The 22,075-nt window shown below is 36.7% G+C and overlaps 1 protein-coding gene across 1 annotated transcript in view; it reads right to left on the bottom strand.

Moving 5' to 3' along the window:
• HDAC9 (histone deacetylase 9) overlaps positions 1–22,075 on the bottom strand; it is an 865,518-nt gene that overhangs the window by 197,666 nt on the left and 645,777 nt on the right. The window contains exons 18-21 of the mRNA XM_027774184.1: positions 13,523–13,578; positions 13,191–13,278; positions 6,558–6,677; positions 6,147–6,244 (exon numbers count right to left, since the gene is read on the bottom strand). Of these exons, the coding sequence (XP_027629985.1) occupies positions 6,147–6,244; positions 6,558–6,677; positions 13,191–13,278; positions 13,523–13,578 (362 nt within the window). The remainder of the gene's footprint in view (positions 1–6,146; positions 6,245–6,557; positions 6,678–13,190; positions 13,279–13,522; positions 13,579–22,075) is intronic.

The raw sequence follows: 22,075 nt of genomic DNA, 5'->3' as shown, positions 1-22,075 counted from the left end.
CCCTTCAATTAAATGCATATTTTATGAGTTTTGTACAAGCAGAGGAGGAATCTTGGGAAGCTGTGACCCCTGTTTTAAAAAGACCATGCATCAGAAACAGACTTCATAGTTTGGTGAAATAAGAATAGAGATATCTGGTCAGGTTTCCAATCACAGCTTTATATTAATGAATTTGAAATTTGTTATGTCATTAAAGCAAACAAGTATCAACCAAAAACAAGAGAAAGAGAGGGCAGGTTACTCAGATATTTGTATATACTTGGAAGTTTTAGTTGTTTTGATTATGGTGCAAAAACACTAATCTTCTAAAAATTCTAGTTGGTTATATGGCTAAATATTTTACCAAAGCATACATTATTAGAGATATTTCATGAGTCAATGAGAGAAAAAATAGTTTACAATAAAAACAAAATTTTGACTACATGTTCATTTCCTACATGTTCATTAGACAACTCTCTCAAATTCCTATTTTTAGTTGGCACACTGACAACCTCAGTGAAATAGAATCATTCTGGGTATTTCCCCTGAGATGAACTTCCATGAAGAGCTGATACTTACAAATCCTTTGTCTTCTGAAAGTCTTCATTGTTAAAAAATATTAAGTTAGCTACAGACCATAACACATTGTTTTGCAGAGAAAATTTTTAAAGATCAGAACTTGTTTGCATTTTAAAAATCCAGATCAACAGCTCTATGAAAGTTTCTTTGCTAGTTCTCAGTATATACCAAAGAGGACATTTATTATTTCATCAAAACCTTCTCAATTGAAGAGGTTTGTACTTATTTTTTAAAATTAAAAGGCTACACAGGGATTATTATTCATTCACTCATGCATTCATTTATTTATCCAATAAAATAGGCATAATTTCAAGGACTACTATTAATACTATCCTGCTTCTAATTGGAAATAGCTACTTATTTGTTAAACACTTGGCAATGTTTTCCTCATTAGATTTAATTAGAAACATGAGATACATATTGTCTCTTGCTCACTATAAACAAACCATTTAAATGGCTTTATATAACTAATCACTTTAACATGTGCAGGACTTTTAAAGAATTAGTCTTAGAGGCCTAGCCACTCTGAGGCAAGTGTAGGGCACTGCTGTGTGATGGCTAAGGCTACATGGGAGGCCTGGGTTGGGTTTCCAGCTCAACCTGAACAGGCAAGGCACACTGGCGCATGCTTACAGTCCTAGTTAACTGGGCAGCTGTGGTGAGATGATCACAATGTGGTGACATCCTGTCAAAAAAAAAAAAAAGACTTTTCTCTACTCCTCTGTCTAGGAAAACAAAGTAGTCTGTAGAAAAGCTAAGATGCCCAGGGCTCATAGGGACCATGAAGAATATAACAACATTGGACAATCTTTTTTTTTTTAATTATTAATTTAATTTATTATTATTATTATTTTTACTTTGTTATAGGGCACACGTTCTCACCAGAGACAGAAAAACAGAGAGAGAAAGTGAGAAAGCAAGCCTCCAGGTCTGGGACTCCAATTATGGCTGGCCATGTGGGAGTCCAACACCTTAACTATCATGCCACCTGCTGGCCCCTGGACAATCTTTTGAAACTACCAGAATAGATTGCTTAGCAGATATTCAGTAAAATATTTGTTGAACAAAATTAGATGTCTGACATTCTTTGACCAAATCAATGTATGTTTAGAGGTCTTTGTGAAGCATACTCCTCGAGGGGCAAAGAGATAGCATTTAGCTCCCTCAGTTAACATCAGAACTTTCCAGCACTCCTATTATAGTCAGCATCATCCATCTCTCTGATTTATTTATTCATTGATTGATTTACTCAATCAGTATTACTGACTAGCCTCTATTTGCCATGCTCTGTACTAGGCATTTGTGAGTTAGGTCAGGAGGCAGTTGGAGCACAAAGGGCTCACGTTTTGGTAAAAGTTCACTGTCCTCTATCACTCCTGAACTTTTTTTTTTCCTTAGCTTTTTACCACAGGACATGTGCATTTGCTGGAGAGAGACTGATAGAGAAAAAGTGAGATATCATCTCCCAAGGTGGATGGTCACATCACAAAACCTCCTCTGTTCTCCTTTCGGGCACACATGCACATGCGCCTGGTGTGATTCTTAAGCCACCGAGTCCAGGACTTGAACTGTGGTTGGCCATGTGGGAATACAGCACTTTAGCCATCATGCCACTTGCTGGCTCCATCACTCTTTATCATTTTAAGTTATATATTAGTAGAAGACAGTAGCAATGTGGCATGGATTTCAGAGCCATAAACTGAATTCACCTCATTGCCCTTCCAATGAGTAGTTTCATGATTTATACAAAGCACTTAAAAATTAAACATAATGATTGTAACATTTTTAATCTAAGACCTGTCACATAAGACCTTAATAAAAATAGCCATAATTATTTTATAAAATGGTCACCTTGGAAACCTATTACTTATATATAAAAGATATTTGATATTTAAATATTTAGAAAACTGATGAAAATTTAAAGTATAACTTCAGTTATTTCAGGGATCAATGATAGCTGCATGAAAGGAATGATTAGTCACCTCAAATGTCTTAGATATTTTACTTTTAAAATTATCGTTCATGCTTTTAACAAATATGAAAATGTTTAGCTTGCCTACAATTTTCTTCTTGCCATAGGGAGAGCACATAATAGAAACCACGAAGGGAATAGATGACAAATTTTATCTGGTAAAATCAGCAGCCATCTTACATCCCACTCTAAATGTAGCTTCACAGCGAGAGAAGCTTTTACTCGAAAGATACTTAGCATAGTCCAGAAGCTATTAAAAACGAACAGAAAAGAAAAGGCATCATTTACTTTTTCCACCACCTCATTTCCTGCACCCACACACGCATGCCAGAAAGAGCAGTGGGAAACAAGGAGTGTATTAAGGATAGGCTTATAAAATAATGTGTACAACACAATGTCATGTTCAATGTCGAATAAGACGAATATGTGTATATCCTTGCACTGATTATTGTTTTTCATTCATTTACATTCATTCACTGAGCATTGTCACAGCATACAAGATATCATTTCCCATCCAGAATGTGCTGCCTAGTAGCTTAATCATACACGTTATCACCAAAAACTTTCCATTTCTAGGTTCACATATATTACACACTGTATGCACGCTGTGAGAAACTATACGCTACCCTCCACAAAGCTGTACAGTGACTATGTATAAACCAGAAATCACGATACAAAATTTGTTTTAAATCTGGGTGTCCATCTGACTAAAGCCCAAACTTACAAAGATCATTACATGACACCACGCTTTTTATAGTCTCTTCTCTCTGCCTCCCTCATATAAATCCCCCTATTCTAATTCCTGTTTCCTTTGGAAATGTCCCACTCATTCTTGAAAACACAAGTTAAACAATGATGATGACTTTCTTGAAACCCTTCAGGCAGAGTTCAATGTTTTATCCTCTCTAACCATTGTTGTTTTCCAGGACGATTTAATATCACCTCTGTTACGACCTGCTGAGAGCAAATAAATCTCTGAATTCCAAATTCTCACCATAGTGCCTGGCATATCAATATGTGTTCAACAAATGTTTGTTGAATCAGTGACTTACATCCTTGACTCATCTGTAGCAAATTCACAAGCAATTCTAGGCATAAGTGTTAAATAGCAAAATATCTTCATTGATACCCCAAGTTTGTAGTAATAAATTTATTCCATTTTTTTCTATAAATATTATACATAGCTCTGCGTATATTTTTTCCCAAAGTACACATCTGAAATGTGGGTAGAATTTTTCTTAGTAGCTAGACTACTAAGCCAAATGTATTTATTTTAAACAGCAATGTTTCTATCATTTTTTCCTGGACCTATTTTTTTTTTGGAGAGGTTTTTGCTATAGGGTATGTGTGCTCACCAGAAAGACAAAGAGAAACAGAAAGCAAGAAATCATCCCCCAGAGGAGATGGCCACACCACATCCCTTCTCCTCCATTCTCCTCTCCAGATCTTGGGCACGCATGCACACGTGCCCAGAGTGAGTTTAAGCCACCGGGTCCGGGACTTGAACCGTGATCAAACTGAGGTTGACTACATGGGAGTCCAGTGACATAGCCCACTACACTAACTGCTGGTCCCCCTGGATCTATTTTATAATTTAAAAAAATGACTTCTTTTAAAGAGGTTTTTGCTATAGGGCATGTGCGCTCAACAGAAAGAGACAGAAAGAGAGATAGAAAACGAGAAATCACGCCCCCCCCCAGGAGGGGATGACCACGCCACGATCTCTTCTCCTTCACTCTCCTCTCGGGATCTTGGACACGTACGCACACGTGTCCAGTGTGAGTTTAAGCCACTGGGTCCGGGACTCAAACTGCGGTCAACTACTTAGGAGTCCAGCGACACAGCCATTACACCAACTGCTGGTCCCGAAAAAAATGGCTTTCTAACAAGAGAATGAAGTATACATGATATTCAAGATATCAGAAACACACCAAAATTTTATTTAATAAAAATTTTTCTTATATTCAAATATATTATTAACAGGGTTTTCTTCTTGCAGATTAATAAATGGTAAATTTCAAAACTCTGAATACTTTTAAATTTTCTTCTTGTGGAGTTATTTGCTTTTGCTTTCAACTAAATAAACCATTCGAGAAATTAGGTATTACCAGTAGGCTAAAGAATCCTAAAATCTTGCAAGTAAGGCACGTACTGATACAATCTGATAAAAAGAGGCCTTTTCAAAGACTAAACACATTTTAATTCCAGATAAGATATGTCCTATTTGAAAATTTCATCTTCAAAAAGAAAACTTTGGTTTTCTTGTGTTTCTTATTTAAATTCATTTTTAAAGTTATTTGATTAGGAGAAGAATCAGCAGAATGCAGTGTGAATACATCCATTTCTTCCTATAGCTCACAGAGAAACTGAAAATAGCCAGTTAATTCATTAATGTTTTAACATGAGAAGAAAAATATGCAAAAATCATCAACTCTCCCATCAGATGAAATAGTCTAGGCCACATTTCCTAAGCGAGCTAGCACCTCATGGCTAGAAATGCTGAATGGTGCTATGTAAAAAGGTGTTCTGTGGTCCAAAGACTTTCAGGAAATGCCTATTCAGCAAAGTTAAATAGGAATGAGAAACATTTCAGAGCATTTAATATGCTTATACAAGCACTGCTCACTTAAAGACTAAGTTCCATTCTGTTCCTGTGACTACGTTGTTTAGCAAAGTGGTCGATAAACGAGGAGTTAAAGACAGTGCCTTAAGGGTCATGGTGCCATAAAGTATGGATTTTTCTTTTCTTTTTCTTTTTTAGTTTTTTTTTGTCATAGGGTGCGCGTACTCACTGGAGAGAGAAATAGAGAGGGAAAGTGAGAAATGACACCCCTCCTTGGGGTGGGGGGGCGTATGGCCACACTGCAATCCCTTCTCCTCCATTCTCCTCCTGTGATTTAGGGACTGCACACATTTATCTGGTCTGACCTTCAAGTTACCAGGTCAAGGACTTGAACTGCAGACCTTCATGTGGGTATCCAGTACCTCTACCACCACGACACCTGCTATGGATTTTTCAGTAAATATCATGCTGTTTCACACTAGAATAATGTAATTCTGTAATTGGTGTTGCATACATTAGATATGAACCAGAAACTGACAAGACACACCACAACACAATATCTCTCTGAAGTGGGAGAAGGAGACAAAGTCTGAAAGTGGATTCCTTCTAGAGAAATGGCTGTAGTCCCAGCAAACAGGTCAGTAAGAGAGGAGTGGCTATATCTATCAGTAATTCATCTCATACATTCTAATAGGCAGAATTTCCCAGGTAGAACTGTTCAATAATAAATTCTTCCCTTCCTTCTTTCTTTTGTGGAGATGGGGGACAGTGAGGAACAAGGGGAAGCATATATAGGCCACCGGCTCTAACTAGCTCTTAATATGCCTTTTTTTCTTACACATAGAAGGAGTCTTAAAAAAAAAAAAACTTCATAGAAAGTGCTTTTATGAAAAACTAAGCATATATTTCAAAATTTTGTACCAAAAAATGAACTTTTGAAGTGCTCCTATGTTGCTTTGAAGCAATACTCTACCTTAGTTAGATATTTACATTTCTCTTTCAAACTTGTTGTTTCAATGAATTGCCACTTTTTCAAGAGAAAGAAGTACCAACCTGAATGCTTCAAGGTACTCAACATCTCCCATGGGGGGATCAAGGCCACCTGTCCAGGCAATATTTATATTGTATCCTTCCCCAAGACCTGTTCCAACCTGGAAAGACAAACACACACCACAGTGAGAAGGGAAGAGGGCAAAGGGAAAAAAACAAGAAGAGAGGAAAACAAACACATGCGAGCTATTGAAATAAACATCAAACAACGTGTGGAATCAGCCCAACCTCGCTTGACAACCAGTTCTCTGGGTTATGCACTTGTCCTGCACTGGTTTCTGGTCCCCTGGGATGATTCGGTAATCTCGTGTAATTTAAAACACCAGCAAAGGACAAGAAAATTAGGGGTAATCATGCAATGCAATTACCTGAAAGATACAAATAAAAGTGAGGCTCTAAAGAAATAAACCCAACCTCATTTGGGGCTCCACTGCCAGGGAAAAAGTTCCCTTCATCATAGCGATGGAGTGAAATGTACAGGATGCTGGGGTCGGCATAAAAAGCCTGCTGTGTACCGTTTCCATGGTGAACGTCCTACGGGGAAAAGAAAACAGATGACAGATACAGTCACGTCTGACTCTGTGCGGAGACAACCTTTCTGATTTCTAGTGCTCTTTCTACTCCACCCTCCTTCTCATTTTCTGTCTTCTCACCATGTCCCTCTTTTTTTTTCTCTCTCTCTCTCTCCCTCTCTCATTCAGCCTGCTTCCACACCGCCCCCTTTACTTCCTGAACTTTCAGGCAAATTACCCTTTAATGCACTCATTTTTTAAACTGGCTTCTAAAAATCAGGAAACCACAGCGAGCATGCCCTGGAGACTCCAGATGAGCAGTCATTGAGAAAGCCCAGTCCTTTGGTACAATTAGATATTTATACACCAGCTCTTTGTACTTTTTGCTTCAGTGATGGAATCTCGCATCCTGTTTTATGGAGGAATTTTATGACTTATTAACTGCCAACAGTTCATAACCCCTCAGGCTTAATTAACTAGCCTCATTGGCCTCTGAAAAAAGACTAATGTTTAAACTACAAAATAGTATTTTGCAAAAGGATCTATGGCTTACAGAGCATTTTCGCAATTCTTGACAGAACACTAAACATACGTGTACGCACTGATTTGCCAAGTCCCACCATTAAGGTCAAAGGCTTTGCAACCAGCTGAATAAATTGGCTTTCTTGGAGCATTGAGTTCAGTTAGCAATCCCTCAGCAGTTAGAATCACTTCAAAAGAGATGCCAGATGCAAAAAGGACTTCATATTTCATTTTGGTATAATTGTGACAGCCAGAGTCGAAGACACAGGAGCATGAGCTCATTAGCTCTTAAATCATTTGAGCCCAAACAGAAAGATGGCATAGGGCTTTATGCAATCTTGTCCAACCTGCCTGATTTTAATATCGTATCATGGGTATTTTCTCAGCCTCCTTCCTGATCTATTTTTTTCCTTCTCTCACACCACTCCCTCTTCCTACTCAAAACAAAACGAAGTATAACAAACAAACAAAAGCCTCTGTTATTAAAATGAATGAACAATTCTTAGAATATTCGTTTATGATAATTCAACACTTGACACTTCTGTTTTTCTTACTGCTTTGTGTTATAGACATACACTGGAATAGACATAAGCAATAGAACTAAAACCAATAGCATTTTTTTTTTCAAATGTCTTCTCTGAAAGGCCTCAGGTTTCAACTAATATCTTCCAAACAAAACCAAAATGGGTCCCTCTTAAAAGTTAATAATATATCTATTTGTATTCATCAGAATATTATTGCTACTTCTTTGATTTATATATATCATATACAGTTCTGTTATCTAAGAGTTTGGGTAACTTGTAACTATATATTGTACTTTATTTTACATCAGGAAGAATGACACTACTTTGAAAAACAACTCCTCCAGTGTTAAGTCAGGCGCTATATTAAGTATCTTGCACAGATCATTTAATAATTATATAGGATATGTGGTATTATCCCTAGTTTAATAGGTAAATAAACTGAGGCTCAAAGAGTTTCAGTAATTTAGTAAAATTACAGAGAGTGCCAGGCACATGTGCATGCGTGCCCAAAATCTCAAGTGGAGAATGGAGATGGGATTGTGGTGTGGCTAGGGGGTGATTTCTCTCTTTCTGTCTTTCTGCTTGTCTATCACTCTCTGGCGAGTGCATGTACCCTATAGCAAAAAGATCTCTGTAACAACAACCAAAAAAACGATTAGAGAACAAGTTGCAACACTTAGTCTTGAATCTACTTAGAAATCCAAAGCCAACTTCACAACTGTTATACTGTTAACTTATACTTATATTCATTATCTCTTTTTATAAGAATTATTTTATTTTAATTATTCACTCATTTATTTTAAATTGATCAGAGAGAGACAGAGAGAAAGAGAGTGACAAAGTAAGCTGCCAGGTCCAGGACTTGAACCGTGATCAGTCATGTGGGCGTGTCCAGTGCTTTAACCACCACACCACCTGCTATTATCTCTTGATCTCTTAGGACAACTGTGAGGTCAAGTTATTGGTCATTAAGGTTTATATCATTTGTTTCCCCTCCAACCTCCAGCCTAGAATTCCTTCAGTAGAGAGTACCAAAGACTCCTTTTGATAAATTTTGAAAATCTTCATGAGCTTGCTATTCGTGGTGTAGACGATAATCCTCTCCTCCTTTTTGAGTACCCATATCCAAAATCAGTCCAGGAATTATAATGTTGGGACATATATACATTAATCCAGAAACTTGTTCCAAGTAAAGACAAGCACATCCGGGAAAAATAAAAATAAAAAACTCTTATTGAAAATATAATAATTTCTTATAGTGTGGGAAGAAGGAGGGTGAAGGAGTAGAGTCTGAGGAAGGACATTAAAGAGAAAAATAGAGGCAAGGCTTTTATGGGACCAAGAAAAGGGTTATTATCTCTTGAAGGATAACCTTACAGTATTGTCAACTAGACCTGTGCAAAATGTACACATGTTGGAATTTTCACTTTGCAAGCTAAGTAACGTGACTGAATATATAAAAGAAATAGAAATAATAATAAATAATAATAAAAGAAAATATAATAATTTCTAAACTTCTAAATAGTCAAAGGAAAGAAAGGTAAGGATAGCAAAATTACTTTCCTTTATGTAGAAAAAAATAGAACAATTTAAGCCAGAAAGTCTTTTGTGTTTGCTACTGGATATCTAGAGAATGGTCAGACAAAACCTCGAGAAACAACACTGAAGGGATGTTTGCATTTCTTCTGTGCAAGAGCAATTTCAGTCAGAGTTGTAAGACAAATTTTGCTCTGGGCATGAATTCGTCCAGAATTTGAAAAGCACAAAAATATTGTCTTGATTACCTTTGTTCCTCAAGGGGCACCATAAGGTTTACTTAAAAAGGTCAAATAAAAGATGATCATTTGTCACAGATATAAAATCATTTGTTCTAGAAAAGTGTGTTATTAGTGCATATATTTCTGAATAAGAAATATAGTCATTCATAGCATAATAAGATTTGAACTAGCATTCATTAAAATACTCAAATCCATTTTAATACTTGAGCAATCCTTGATTCTGTATTCATATTCCCCTAATAGTAGAGATAAGTATTAAATCCAAGTATATGTTTTGTTTTGGGTAAAAATTTACAGTACAACCTTGAGACTTTTTCTTTTTTTCTGTTTTCTTTGCTGCAAAATATTCAAACTAATGTTTGCTCAGGTATGATCTGAGCCTTGTTTCTTCATAGCAACAAATATTTACTAGAACAAAAATTTCAACAAAAAATTATTGGTGATTCTGAGAAATTACTGTAAAAATGAAATGAACTGAATCAGTAAAAGCCCTCACACAGAACTACAATGTGCTGGGAAATGTTGAAAAATCATTTCAATATTTTACTAGGTAAAAAGTATAAAGGGGGACCAGCAGTTAGCATAATGACTATGTCGCTGGACTCCCATATAGTCGACCACGGTTCGAGTCCTGGACCCGGTGGCTTAAACTCACACCGGGTGCGTGTGCATGCCTAAGATCCCGAGAGGAGAATGGAGGAGAAGGGATTGCGGTATGGCCATTCCCCCGGGGGTGATTTCTTGCTTTCTGTCTCTCTGTCTCTCTCTGTCTGTCTGGCGAGCACACACACCCTATAGCAAAAAAAGCCTCTCAAAAAAAAAAAAGTATAAAGGAAAAATTGATTCTCTACAAGGAATTAGAACTTTCTTTTCTATGTTAAAATAGCTTTAAAGACAACTATTCTACCAGCTAATGTTATTACCATTATTTAATAAAGGGACTTATGATAAAGGTTTAAATGCACTTGATAAAAATCAGAATTTCCTCAAATCTAAAGGCATTTGAAATAAGTTTTCTTTCATTAGGAAAGCCTAAAAAGATATATTTTTTTTTAACTAAAAGTTGTATTACCTAAAGGCTACCTGAGTCACACAGGCAAATCCTGCTTCTAGAACAGCTTAATGTCCTGAATAGAAAAAAAAAACAGTCTCCTGCAAGTAGTAAAGCAAGTACACCTGCTCCCTCTCCACACCAATCTGAATGTGTGCAGACTCTAATTCAGACCAAAAAAATGGAATGAACGTACCCCACAGATAAAGTAGATTCATCCCTACCTGAGATACCAACGCCTCTGACTTTGGCTGTGACCCAAAATAGGAGGTGAATTAGAACTCTGACTACATTTACTAGGCATATTAAAATGCTAAAACTAGCTGCTGGACAATGCAGTAGCTTTGCCTTCTGTTGGGTCTAGAGTTTGCCAGCCAGTTCACACCTTCCAGTTAACATTAATGACTTTGGATACGCAGGAATAAAGCTCCTTTGCCACCGAAGAACCTTCACCTCTTCTCCTTTGCTAACTTGCAGAACAGACCTGTCAGCCAGGGAGAACGGATGTCTCAGCGCCACGTGGCACTTTAAAACTTCCTTCTCAGCAGCTGGAAGAAACAGGAATTTCCTCAAAGTAGCCCCGCAGCTGCAGAATTTGGAAGACTTGAAAGTAAGACTATGTGGGCTGGTGGTGATCTCAGAGGCAACCCTTTGGACAAAACTTCATATATTTAGGGACTTTGAAACAAAAACTTCTCGTTTACTCCAGCCTTTTGGGAAATCAGTATCCTTTATGATTGGATAATGGAGCAAATGCATAACCAAAGGCCAGTGGGCTTACAGGAAACTCCTAGGAGCTACCAAATAGCTTATTTTATAAATCATATTAATTCATCTCGAACAGCCTTTTATTCTTAATGTACAGGAACAAAACTTTACATATAAATCCTCTGAAGTACAAAGTATTCATCTGCCATAAATGAGGCATTTTAGCTTTCAAGTCTATTGTACAATTCATTACCTTTGAGTTTTGAAATCACAAAAGTGCTTTCAAAGGAGACTCTTAGCAGTTATTGATTAGCTTCATAGACACATAAAATGGTAGCAGAGGAGATTCCTCAGAAAATAATTACTATGAGATTTTTAAGGTAGGATGAAGAGCTGATCAATCACCTTTTTACAAAACTTTGACAAATTTAGAAAGTTTGTCATTTTTTTCCTCCACAACCTTTGGTTTTCATCTGCTATCCTTTCTTCAAATATTTGACTTCTCTTTTTAGCACAGAACTTACAAAACTAGTATCATACCACATTTTTAAAAAGTTTACTATTTTATAAATCATGCAAAAGTAACTGTTAACGAATTAATAGCCATTTGGGATGTACATGGGAAAATTGGTACTGATGTGCCCATTTTTATAAAATTTTAAGACCTCGCTGCTTGTAGTATATCTAGGCCTTCAACACATTTCTTTAATAGTGAACTATGACCTACACTGAAACTCAAGTATGTTTGAAAAATACATGGAAAGTTGTTCTTACACCAAGTGTTTGCAGGAAGGATACAATATAATACGTGAGAAACATTCATTCCAAGTAAGCACTAAAAATGGTTATCAGTCTTCCATTCCTTTTATCTTCATTTTAATGTAACTAAGTATTTCTTCACATGGCTTTGTTTGTGCTCTCTCAACCCTTTGGTGTGCCTGCTTAACTGAGTCGAGGGCCTGCAGGGTGAGGCCACGACTCCCAATAAGCTTTAATTATGAGTGCAGATATGAACAAGATTTAGACTATTAAGCCTTGCACTTCAAAAAAACCTTTAACATATTTTGCCTTTAAATCTTTTATCACCTGCAAAAATTAATTAAGTGCAGATGTAGCAGGTTCGGTTTGGATGCCAGGGTTCATTTCCTGTCTATGCTTTGTCAGACAACCTATTACACCTCCTCGTGAACTGGAGGCAAACCGAAAACGGGGCTCATAAATCACCATTCAACTCTTTTGCGCCCTTTCCTGGGTTGGTCCTTTACGTATGGGGCAGCTCTCCAGCTCATTATTCATGAATATCCTATAGACAACATGCCAAGTGTCATCTGCATTTAAACAAACCATTTGTTAAAGAAATTATAACTTTATGTATAGGAACGCATCATGTTAAAGTGCAAAACTAATCTAATGCCTCTAACGTTTGATAACTCAGGATTCCTGTAGGGAGTCATCCCAAAGTGGCATCTGAGATCTGAGATTTTTTTTTTTTTTCCAGAAAGAATGACATGCTGACTTGTTTTAATAATACCACTGTTGCACAACAAGCAATATGATTGCTAACCAGGGGAAGTGGCCAATTGGTTACCAAAGCAACAGCATTCTTTCCAGCACATCTGACTATTTAAAGTCTATGTTCTGTAGGGAAAAGTAAATTCAGGTTCTGTTGGGTTATTTTAACTGTGGAAGTATCAATTCATTTAAGGATCATAAAAGTTGCCCTGATCTGCGCCTTCTTCTCATTAAATTGCAGTTAACACCATGAAAGTGAAACGTGAATGTTTATGGTTTCAGAACTGCAATCCTGAATTTAATGAGTTTCCACATTCAAAGGAAACACACCCTTCAGTTGTTTGCAAGTGCTAAAAGCAAGACAACCTAACAGAGGAACACAAATCCACTCCCTTTTATCTAGAGTCACTGGAAATGCAGCTCTGGCCAGGAATACATACCAGATCTACAATCAATATCTTGCTTATATTTAGTTGGTCTCTCAAGTATTTGGCGGTAATTGCAACTGAATTAAAAAAGCAGAACCCCCTGTGGAATAGAGAAGAACAGAGAAATAAGAAAGCAAATCATCCAGGAAAACCATTATAAATAATGTTCAGAGCATTTTTTAAAATGCTATATGATCTCTGAAGCCATAAATCTGCTTCTGGGAGTACCTCGCAAGATTTTTCAGTCCATCTGCTAACAATTAGAGGCTTCAGAAACATGCACGGGGCAGGTGACCGCCAGGAACCGTGGCGCTTGGAGATGGGCAACAGTCCCTGGTACTTACATGGCTGTGGATTCTTCAGCGTGATGGCCTGGGGGCCTCACAACAGCAAATCCATTCTGTTAAGAATAAGACAGATTTTCAGTGGTCAGATATAGGGGCATTGCTTGCATCTCCTTGCTTGCTTTACAGAACATCAGACACACAAAGACCGAAGTCTCTTAGATTCTTCTGAGCTTGTTTTCTAGCCCCATTACCATATCATAGACTGAACAGAAACAGAATATATGATCACATCCTTTTAGATCATGTCTCAAAAAGAAGACTTCCACAGAGCCAGAGGAAGAGCAAGGATTTGAGAGTTATACCTTGCTAGCAAACACGTGTGTCAGCTGTTATACTAGCATGATTCATTTTCAAGAACAATCTCTTAGTTTATGACATCAACATCCTACAAAGGGATGAGAAATTCACTCTTGGTGCAGTTTGGGGTTAAAGTTCAAAGAAACCAGGGAAGATCCAAAGTGAAAATTCTTTAGCTGGGTCTCTTCGATGGCTATTTCCACTCCAGTGTCAGCTAAATGATAAATTTACACTCACACACTCACATAGACACAAAAGAAACCCCAAAAAGGTGAAAAGAGAACAATGGAAAGCCCGTATTTCTTCCAGTCTATAAATTTACCTTGGATGACTGCCAAGACTTGCAACTTTATTGGATTCTCTAAGTCAATTTCTAGCCCACATTCTGGAATTTTATAAAGAATTCCAGGGCCGAGAAACAATCAGATCTATCCATGATCAAGGAATGCCTTAACCTCCAGATTAGTTGGAATGTATCACAGAAAGCTGAAGTAACTCCAGCATGAAGACAGGGAACTATAAATCCTTGCAAAGTCGGCACGCTCAGAAAAGTTGGGTTGTTCGACGTGAAAAATAATCATTTATCACATGGTTCACACCACCTTTCACTTAACTATGATTCAAGTAACATACTCAAAAGAGAGTATTTCTTTAATATACAATCCAAACACTTGTGATAAAAAATTTAATATACATTAGAGTTTTTTATTTTTAAGTTTTTCACTGTAAGCATAAAGGTATTGAGAAAAATAATCTACTCTCTAGCTTTTTAAATAAATGTACACTTCTTGTCCCAGAATGTTATGGTAATCAATGCAAATGAGTTAATTTGCTATATGTTTTTGGCAAATATATTGGATCACTGGAAAAGTCATGATGCAATTTTGCATAGAAAAACAGAAAAAATCAGGAATAAATCAGAAGTCAAATAACACAATACTAATTATAAATCTAGGAAGGTAATAAACATATTTCTTGCTCTAATTCTTAAGTTACTGTCTCTCTGACAATAAAAGATTAAACTGTTAATGAATAATGTAAGACAACAGAGAATGAAATACTAAGATTGTAGAGTAAGAATGAGACCATATCAAACTTCAGATAATAGAGAATTCAGTGAACATATATGGTAGATGCAATATAGTTCACTATAGTTACAGAAAGCCACAGGTTGAACATAGCAACAAATATAGTACAAAGCAATATAATTAGCATCTAAACAACTTTTATAATTAAACTAATCTACCAAAATTTTCATAATTTAATAAAGTATTATGTTTTGTGGGTATGTCATAACTAGACAATACAAAGAATATCCAATAACTGATATCTGTATGAAAAAAAAATCAACTCAATTAGTAATCAAACAAAAAGAGATGAAAACACCAATGAGAAGGCATTTTTTTTCCACAGGGAATATTGGAATTAAAAAAAAAATACTCTTCGCTGGGCTGGCCCCATAGCACAGTGATTAAGGGAATCAGATCTTGAAACCAGCAGTTAGCGTAATGGCTATGTCTCTGGACTCCCACGTAGTCGACCAAGGTTCAAGTCCCGGACCTGGTGGCTTAAACTCACGCCAGGCACGTTTGCGTGTGTGCCCAAGATACCGAGAGGAGAATGGAGGAGAAGGGATTGCGGCGTGGCCATCCCTCCTGGGGGGGGTGATTTCTTGCTTTCTGTCTGTCTGTCTCTCTCTGTCTGTCTGGCAAGCGCACACGCCCTATAGCAAAAACCTCTCCCCCACCAAAAAAAAAAAGGAATCAGATCTAGGGAAAGCATTAATGGCACAAAGAGGTGTGGTATTATCTGTTGAAGATATTTCGTAGTTTTATCAACAGTACTAGGGAGAAAAGTTCACCTGTTGAAATATCCATTTTGTAAGACAAATAATAATGTGATTGAATATTTGGAAGAAAAGGAAATGAAAAAAATAGAAAAAAAAAGTAAGTTAAAAAAAAAAAAAACCTAAAATACAAAAAAGATCGTACATGATCAATCATAGTATAAGCCCTAGCTCTGGTGGCTTAAAAAAATATGTTGGGTGCACATGCAGGTATGACCCAAATCCTGTCTGGATAGAGATATGAGGAGGGAAAAGATTGCAACATAAGCATGTCCTATGGGGGGGGGTGTCGCTTTCTCTCTTTTTCTTTCTCTTTGGCAAGCATACTCTTTCTCTGGAAATTGAAAAATTTAAAGGCCAGCAGGTGGTATAGTGGTTAAATTGACCAACTACATGGTTCAAGTCCCAGACTTGGTGGCTTAGAAACATGTCAGGCATGTGTATGCACATGCCCCAGTTCCCCAGAGGAGAATAGAGAATAAAGAATTGCCATGTGTCATCCCCTGGGAGGTGAGATTTCTCACTTTCCCCCTCTCTTTGTCTGTCTCTCTCCAGTGAGCGCATATGCCCTGTGGCAAAAACCTAAACATAAAATTTTTAAAACTTTTATGCTGACAATAGGGTGGGACCTTACACACATTCATATGCTGTTAAAGAAAGATAACATACTGGAGTCATTTTAGAAAAGAATCAACTTCTGTATATCTAGAACTTTAAAAAATTATTCATACCCTTTGAATTAGTAATGTAAAGTTCTTAAGCCTCCAATGGTGCTATTAATTATGTAAACAAGCATTTATGTCAAGGATAATGTTTCATTCACAATAAAAAATGTAAATTAACTAAGCTAGCTAATTCTAGAAGAATGGTTAATTATTATGTGTTTATGCCATAGAACTTTAGTCATTAGAATTTGTTATTATGAATATTTAGAGAAATAGAAAAGGTTTTATAATATTAATTTCATGGGTATTAGTGTTAATAATATACACAATTGATCATTTTGATGGATGATATTATATGGGTCATTTTACTTTCAACTTTAATTCCATATATTTTCCAAGTGGTTTTACAAGAAGCATGCATTATTTGACAGTGAAAGAAATATAAAATAACGAAGATGAGAGGTAGATATTAATGAGTCTTATTGGAAGAGTTGTGTTCACACAGGTAGAAAACAGACTTAAAGGACTTTTTGGAGTGGGAAATGCATTAACTCTAAAAGAAAGAATTTTAGAAACTATCATACACAGAAAATCAGTCTGACTAGAGTGCATGTTAAGGAACAAAATGGGAATGCAATCTCACAGGTAATTATCTAGTTTATAGAAAACCAAAATGAATTTTATCTTTTCCATTTCTCTTCCAGCCATAATCCTTAGGAAAAAAAGGTCGGCCTCTCATTTTATAATCATCTGCAGTAAACTCCACCATTGCTAAATTTCTTTTGAACCTACCTAATCTTAGAATGAAATCATCTTCTTGCCAATATCAAGAAGCCATTTGTTAGGCATTATGACTACTGAAGCTTTTCCATTGTGCCCTCAGGACATGTACTAAACTCCCCTACATTTTCCACATCTTTTCTGAGATCCCCTTTCTCTTAGTGAAAACCTGGGAAAACTGCTTTTCCCTGCATCTGTCTAAATGGTAGCCACTTCCTCTCATGCCTCACAAAACTGCCTACAGCAGAAGAGGAGGCCAACATTCTTGCTTCCCACTGCTCCCAAGATACTCCCTAGATACTTCCCACTATCTCCCAAAATACATTCTTGTTAAAAAGAGATCAGATTAGCTAGTAAAGGAGAAGGTAGAAAATAGTAAGGTGCCCAAGATTGAGTCCCAAGACAGTCAGATCCCTTTTCCTGTTGTTACACAGGAGGATGCATTAGTCCTAAAATTTGTCTCAGCCCCTATGGTTTGGATTCCATCCACTCCTGATCTTCCATTATTATTTTCAAACATTTCTCAATATGTCAAATTTAAGCTAAGATTTTCCTCCAAATTTTATGTATTTCATTGAGATTTATATAGGTTTAAGTTGTTGCCATCTTGAATATTTGTTATGTTCTTTTCTATTCTATTTCCATCCTCATTCTCATCAATCCCTCTAGTTACCATACTTCCTTTCTTCCCCTTTAAATGGTCACAGTTCTTAGAAGATGGTCTATATCCCACTTTCTCTTTTCTTTTTCTCACCTCTTCTCAGTCATTGACCTTCTCTAACCTTTTTTTTAAAAACTCCCTTAGTTCACAATTTAGTTCTTACAAAGGTCAGCAATGGTCTTCATGAATGTGACTGAATCCAATCACATTTGTATCTATTGAGCCTACTGGCTCTTCATTAGCTTTTAAAACTATTGGTTATATTGTAGAGCAACAAAATTGGTTCCATCACTGCTTATCTGAGTGTTGTGTCTATGCATTATAAACTCTCCTTGAATACATTCTAAAGATTTGACTTAACAATTCTTAAAGGTCTTCCTGCTAAATAAAACAAAATATATTTATAATTTAAAAAAAAACTACTGGTTACATATTCCTTTCAAAAGTACTCTTCCTTCGGCTTCTATGACTTCATTTCCTCCAGTTTTTATTTTCTTCTTCTTTTTTCTTCTTTTGTGAATCTCATGTCCCATTTCGTAACTAGTCTTCTGCTCATTATATATTGAAGTTTTTCAAGGCCAAGTCCTACGCTTCTTCTCTCCTCTTTCCACTCTTTCTAGGCAATGTCACCACTCTCAAATTCAACCACCCCCATCTGTCATCAAATCCTTCACAAATTTCTAGCCCTAGTATGAACTCTCCTCTGAGCATCATTCCAGCAACTAAATATCTTAATTTGATAACTTCAAATTTCATATATCCATGATTGACCACCAGATCTCCTCCCTGAATTCTTTAATTTGGCAAAGATAGCATTATTTATCCAGTGGTTAAGTCATGGACCAATAAGTTGTCTTTAGTGGCTCCTCGTCTTCTGCCTCCACCTCATTTTAATTCACAAACAATTTTGATTGATTTTGCTTTAAGTATCACTCAGACTGCGCACTTATATTTGTATCCACTTCTTGAATAACTTTCCTTTTGAATTTGCTTTTCATCCCATCATTCCTACAGTAATTATTAGTGATTTAAATATCCACGTAGACTATACATTCAATATCCTGACTTCTCAGTTCTCTGACTGTTTGCCTTAATAAATTTGTCTTCTGTTGAATTCATACATCTAGTACCTGCCATTAGCAATAACAACATGATTTCTGTGATTTAAGTGCCAAGTATCCTATTGTCCTATCAGTCTTTCCAGTTAATACCACAACTGCATACGAACGGTCAACTGATGGACTTTAATTTCTGCTATTTATTATTCATCCCCACTACTATCCTCACTATTCTCCTTATCCTTGTTAAACTTCAGGTCTATCAGTGTATTTCTTTTTTGCATATATTTTCAATAATTTCATACCTTTCTTCCTCCAAAATACTCCTTTACTATACATTAGTCCGCTTGGGTTGCCATAACAAAATAGTACAGGCTGGGTACTACAGCTCCAACAACGGATATTCATTTCTCACAGTTTGGAGTCTAGAAGTTCTACATCAAGATCTGGCAGTGTTTGGTGTCTGGCTTATAGGCAATCACTTTTTCACTACAGTCCTCATATGACCTTCCTCTGAGTACTCAGAGAGTGAGAACGAGAGGGTTCATTCTGGTGCTTCTTCCACTTTTTTTTCTTAATTTATGATACAGAGTATCTGCATGCAAGAGAGCAAGAGAAAAAGAAAGAAAGAAGCACCCTCAACAGGTTTCATTACACTACAATCCTCTTCCCCAGCCCTCTAGCTCCTAAGGATCTTGGATACCTGTACATACACCCAGCATGTTTTTGGGCTGACCAGAGGGTCCTAACCTGCAATTGGTCATGTGGCCTCCAGCCTTGCAGGTCACTGTGTTACCACTGCACCACAGTGGGTCTCGTCCAGTTCTTATGAGGGCAACAACCCTGTCAGATTACAGCTCTTACAACTCCATGTAGTTTATATCATCTCTTCACAGGCCCTATCTACAAATGTAATCATGTTGGGGTTTAAGTCTTTGACATATGAATTTTAGAGGCACAAACATTCATTTTATAACATACTTCTAGTCACTGTGTTCATTTCTCCCTTCAACACACTCTCCCAGTAACATAACAATCCTGATAAAACACAGCTTAGACCACCTCTGCTCCCGCACCTAAGTGTATGTAAACGTTATGTCTAGTCTTCCTTTAAATTCGCCATCACAAATCTCAAATGGACTCTTCAGGATGCCTAAAAATCATACTACATTGCTTGAACTCTCCAAGTCTTGCACATGACTAGGTCTAATTTCTTCTCTTTCTTCAAATTTCCAGTAACAACTACTCACTCCTTACCCTTTGCTGATGATTTTGCATCTTATTTTACTTACAAAATAGAAACAATTAGATTGATTTAAAAAATAATTTTAAAAAATTAATAAAAAAATTTTTTTTAGAATTTTGTTATAGGATGTGTGCACCTGACAGAGAAAGAATGATACACAGAGACAGGGAAAGCGAGAAATCACCCCCAGGGGGGGTGGTCATGCCACAATCCCTTTCCCTCCACTCTCCTCTCAGAATTTTGGGCATGCATACACATGTGCCCAACATGTTTTTCAAGCTGCTAGGTCTGACACTTGAACTGCATAGTCAGCCATGTGGGTTCTAGTTGCCTTAACCTACTTGGCACCTATAGACCCCAACAATTAGAATTGATGTGCCACAATCTTCTAACCATAAAATCTACCAACCTATCCCCACTAGTCCCTGATCCTACACTTAATCCCACCCCCCCTTACCTCTTTGAGGTCATCTCATCTACAGCATTCTCTCTTTCTGATACCGACAGCTTTTCCATCTATTGAATTATTGCATCAGAATAAAAATAAAAGTTTCAATCTTTCTTCTTAATAAAAACACAACAAAATTAAATGAAAAATAATGGTATTACATCACAGTGTTAGACTATAATATATAACACAAAATAATATAATGCAAATATTGATGTGACAAAAGATAAAATCTAATTATTTTGTTTTTCATTAATACTGGGAATGTTTGTTAGGCAGATAATATTATTCCTATTTCATAAAATAAAGACATAAAGTCACAGAAAGACTAAAGAACTTGCTTAAGGTCTATACTTAGTGCTGGCATTCTATTCTAGGCAATCTAGCACTTAAGAACAAGCATTTAAGACTAGCCAAGTATACAATATTGTCCCTGACCACCTGACTTAAAATATAGTTCATCTTTGCCTTTGTGTCTTGGCATAAAGCGTCTAGAGTTCTGGGTCTTCCAGAGTCACCATCAAGTTCCTCTGTGCTATAGTTTAAATGTATCCCCTCCAAAATGCAATGTTGAAACTTAATGTAATGTCATTAAGAGGTGGGGCCTTGAAGAGCTGATTAGATCTTGAGGATTCCTTCCCTTGTGAATGGGACTAAGGCTCTTTTTTAAAAAAAAAATTTTTCTTTTTTTTATTTCATTTTCTTTTATACATTCAATCACATTATTATTTGGCTTACAAAATTGATATTTCAACAGGTGAATATTTTTCCCTAGTACACTTGATAAAACTCAAGATATGTTCAACAGATAATAAATACCACATTTCTTTGTTCCATTAATGCCTTGCTTCCCTGTTTTTCTTCTAAATGTCCTTCCTCAGACCATCCTCTTTCACACACACTATATCTGGTATTTATAACTATATACCGTGTCTCCATATCCTTTAGTCAATTAGTTTCAGTCACAGAGTGTGGAGACTAGGTATATATTAAGTGGGGACATACAATGCCTCTCCTTCATAGCCTGGCTTGCTTCACTCAGCAGTAAATCTTCCATATTCATCCACTTCCTGTCAAAAGCCAGGGTTCTGTTTTTTTTTTTTTTTTAATGGCTGAATAGTATTCCATTGAGTATATGTGCCACCGTTTTTCTATCCATCTATCTGTTTGTGGGCATTTGGGTTGTTTCCATGACTTAGCAATTGTGAATAGTGCTGCAATAAATATCGATGTGCAAGCACTTTTCCAATTAAGTATTCGTCTGTGCTTTGGGTAAAACCAAAGAGTGGGACTGCTGGATCATATGGTTGTTCTATTTGTAGATTTTTGAGGAATCTCCAAATTGTTCTCCACAGTGGCTGGACCCATTTACATTTCCACCAGCAGTGTAAGAGAGTGCCCCTTTCACCACCAGCAATGAGAGAGTGTTTCCCTTTCACCACACCCCTGCCAGCACTTACCGTTTTTTGTTTGTTTGTTTGTTTTTTAATCTTAGTCATTCTGACTGGGGTTAGGTGGTATCTCATTGTTGTTTTGATCTGCATTTCCC

This window comes from Tupaia chinensis, unplaced genomic scaffold (assembly GCF_000334495.1).
Source record: "Tupaia chinensis unplaced genomic scaffold, TupChi_1.0 Scaffold000410_1, whole genome shotgun sequence".
NCBI classification, from domain to species: domain Eukaryota; kingdom Metazoa; phylum Chordata; class Mammalia; order Scandentia; family Tupaiidae; genus Tupaia; species Tupaia belangeri.
This window is presented reverse-complemented; position numbering and strand designations above follow the sequence as displayed.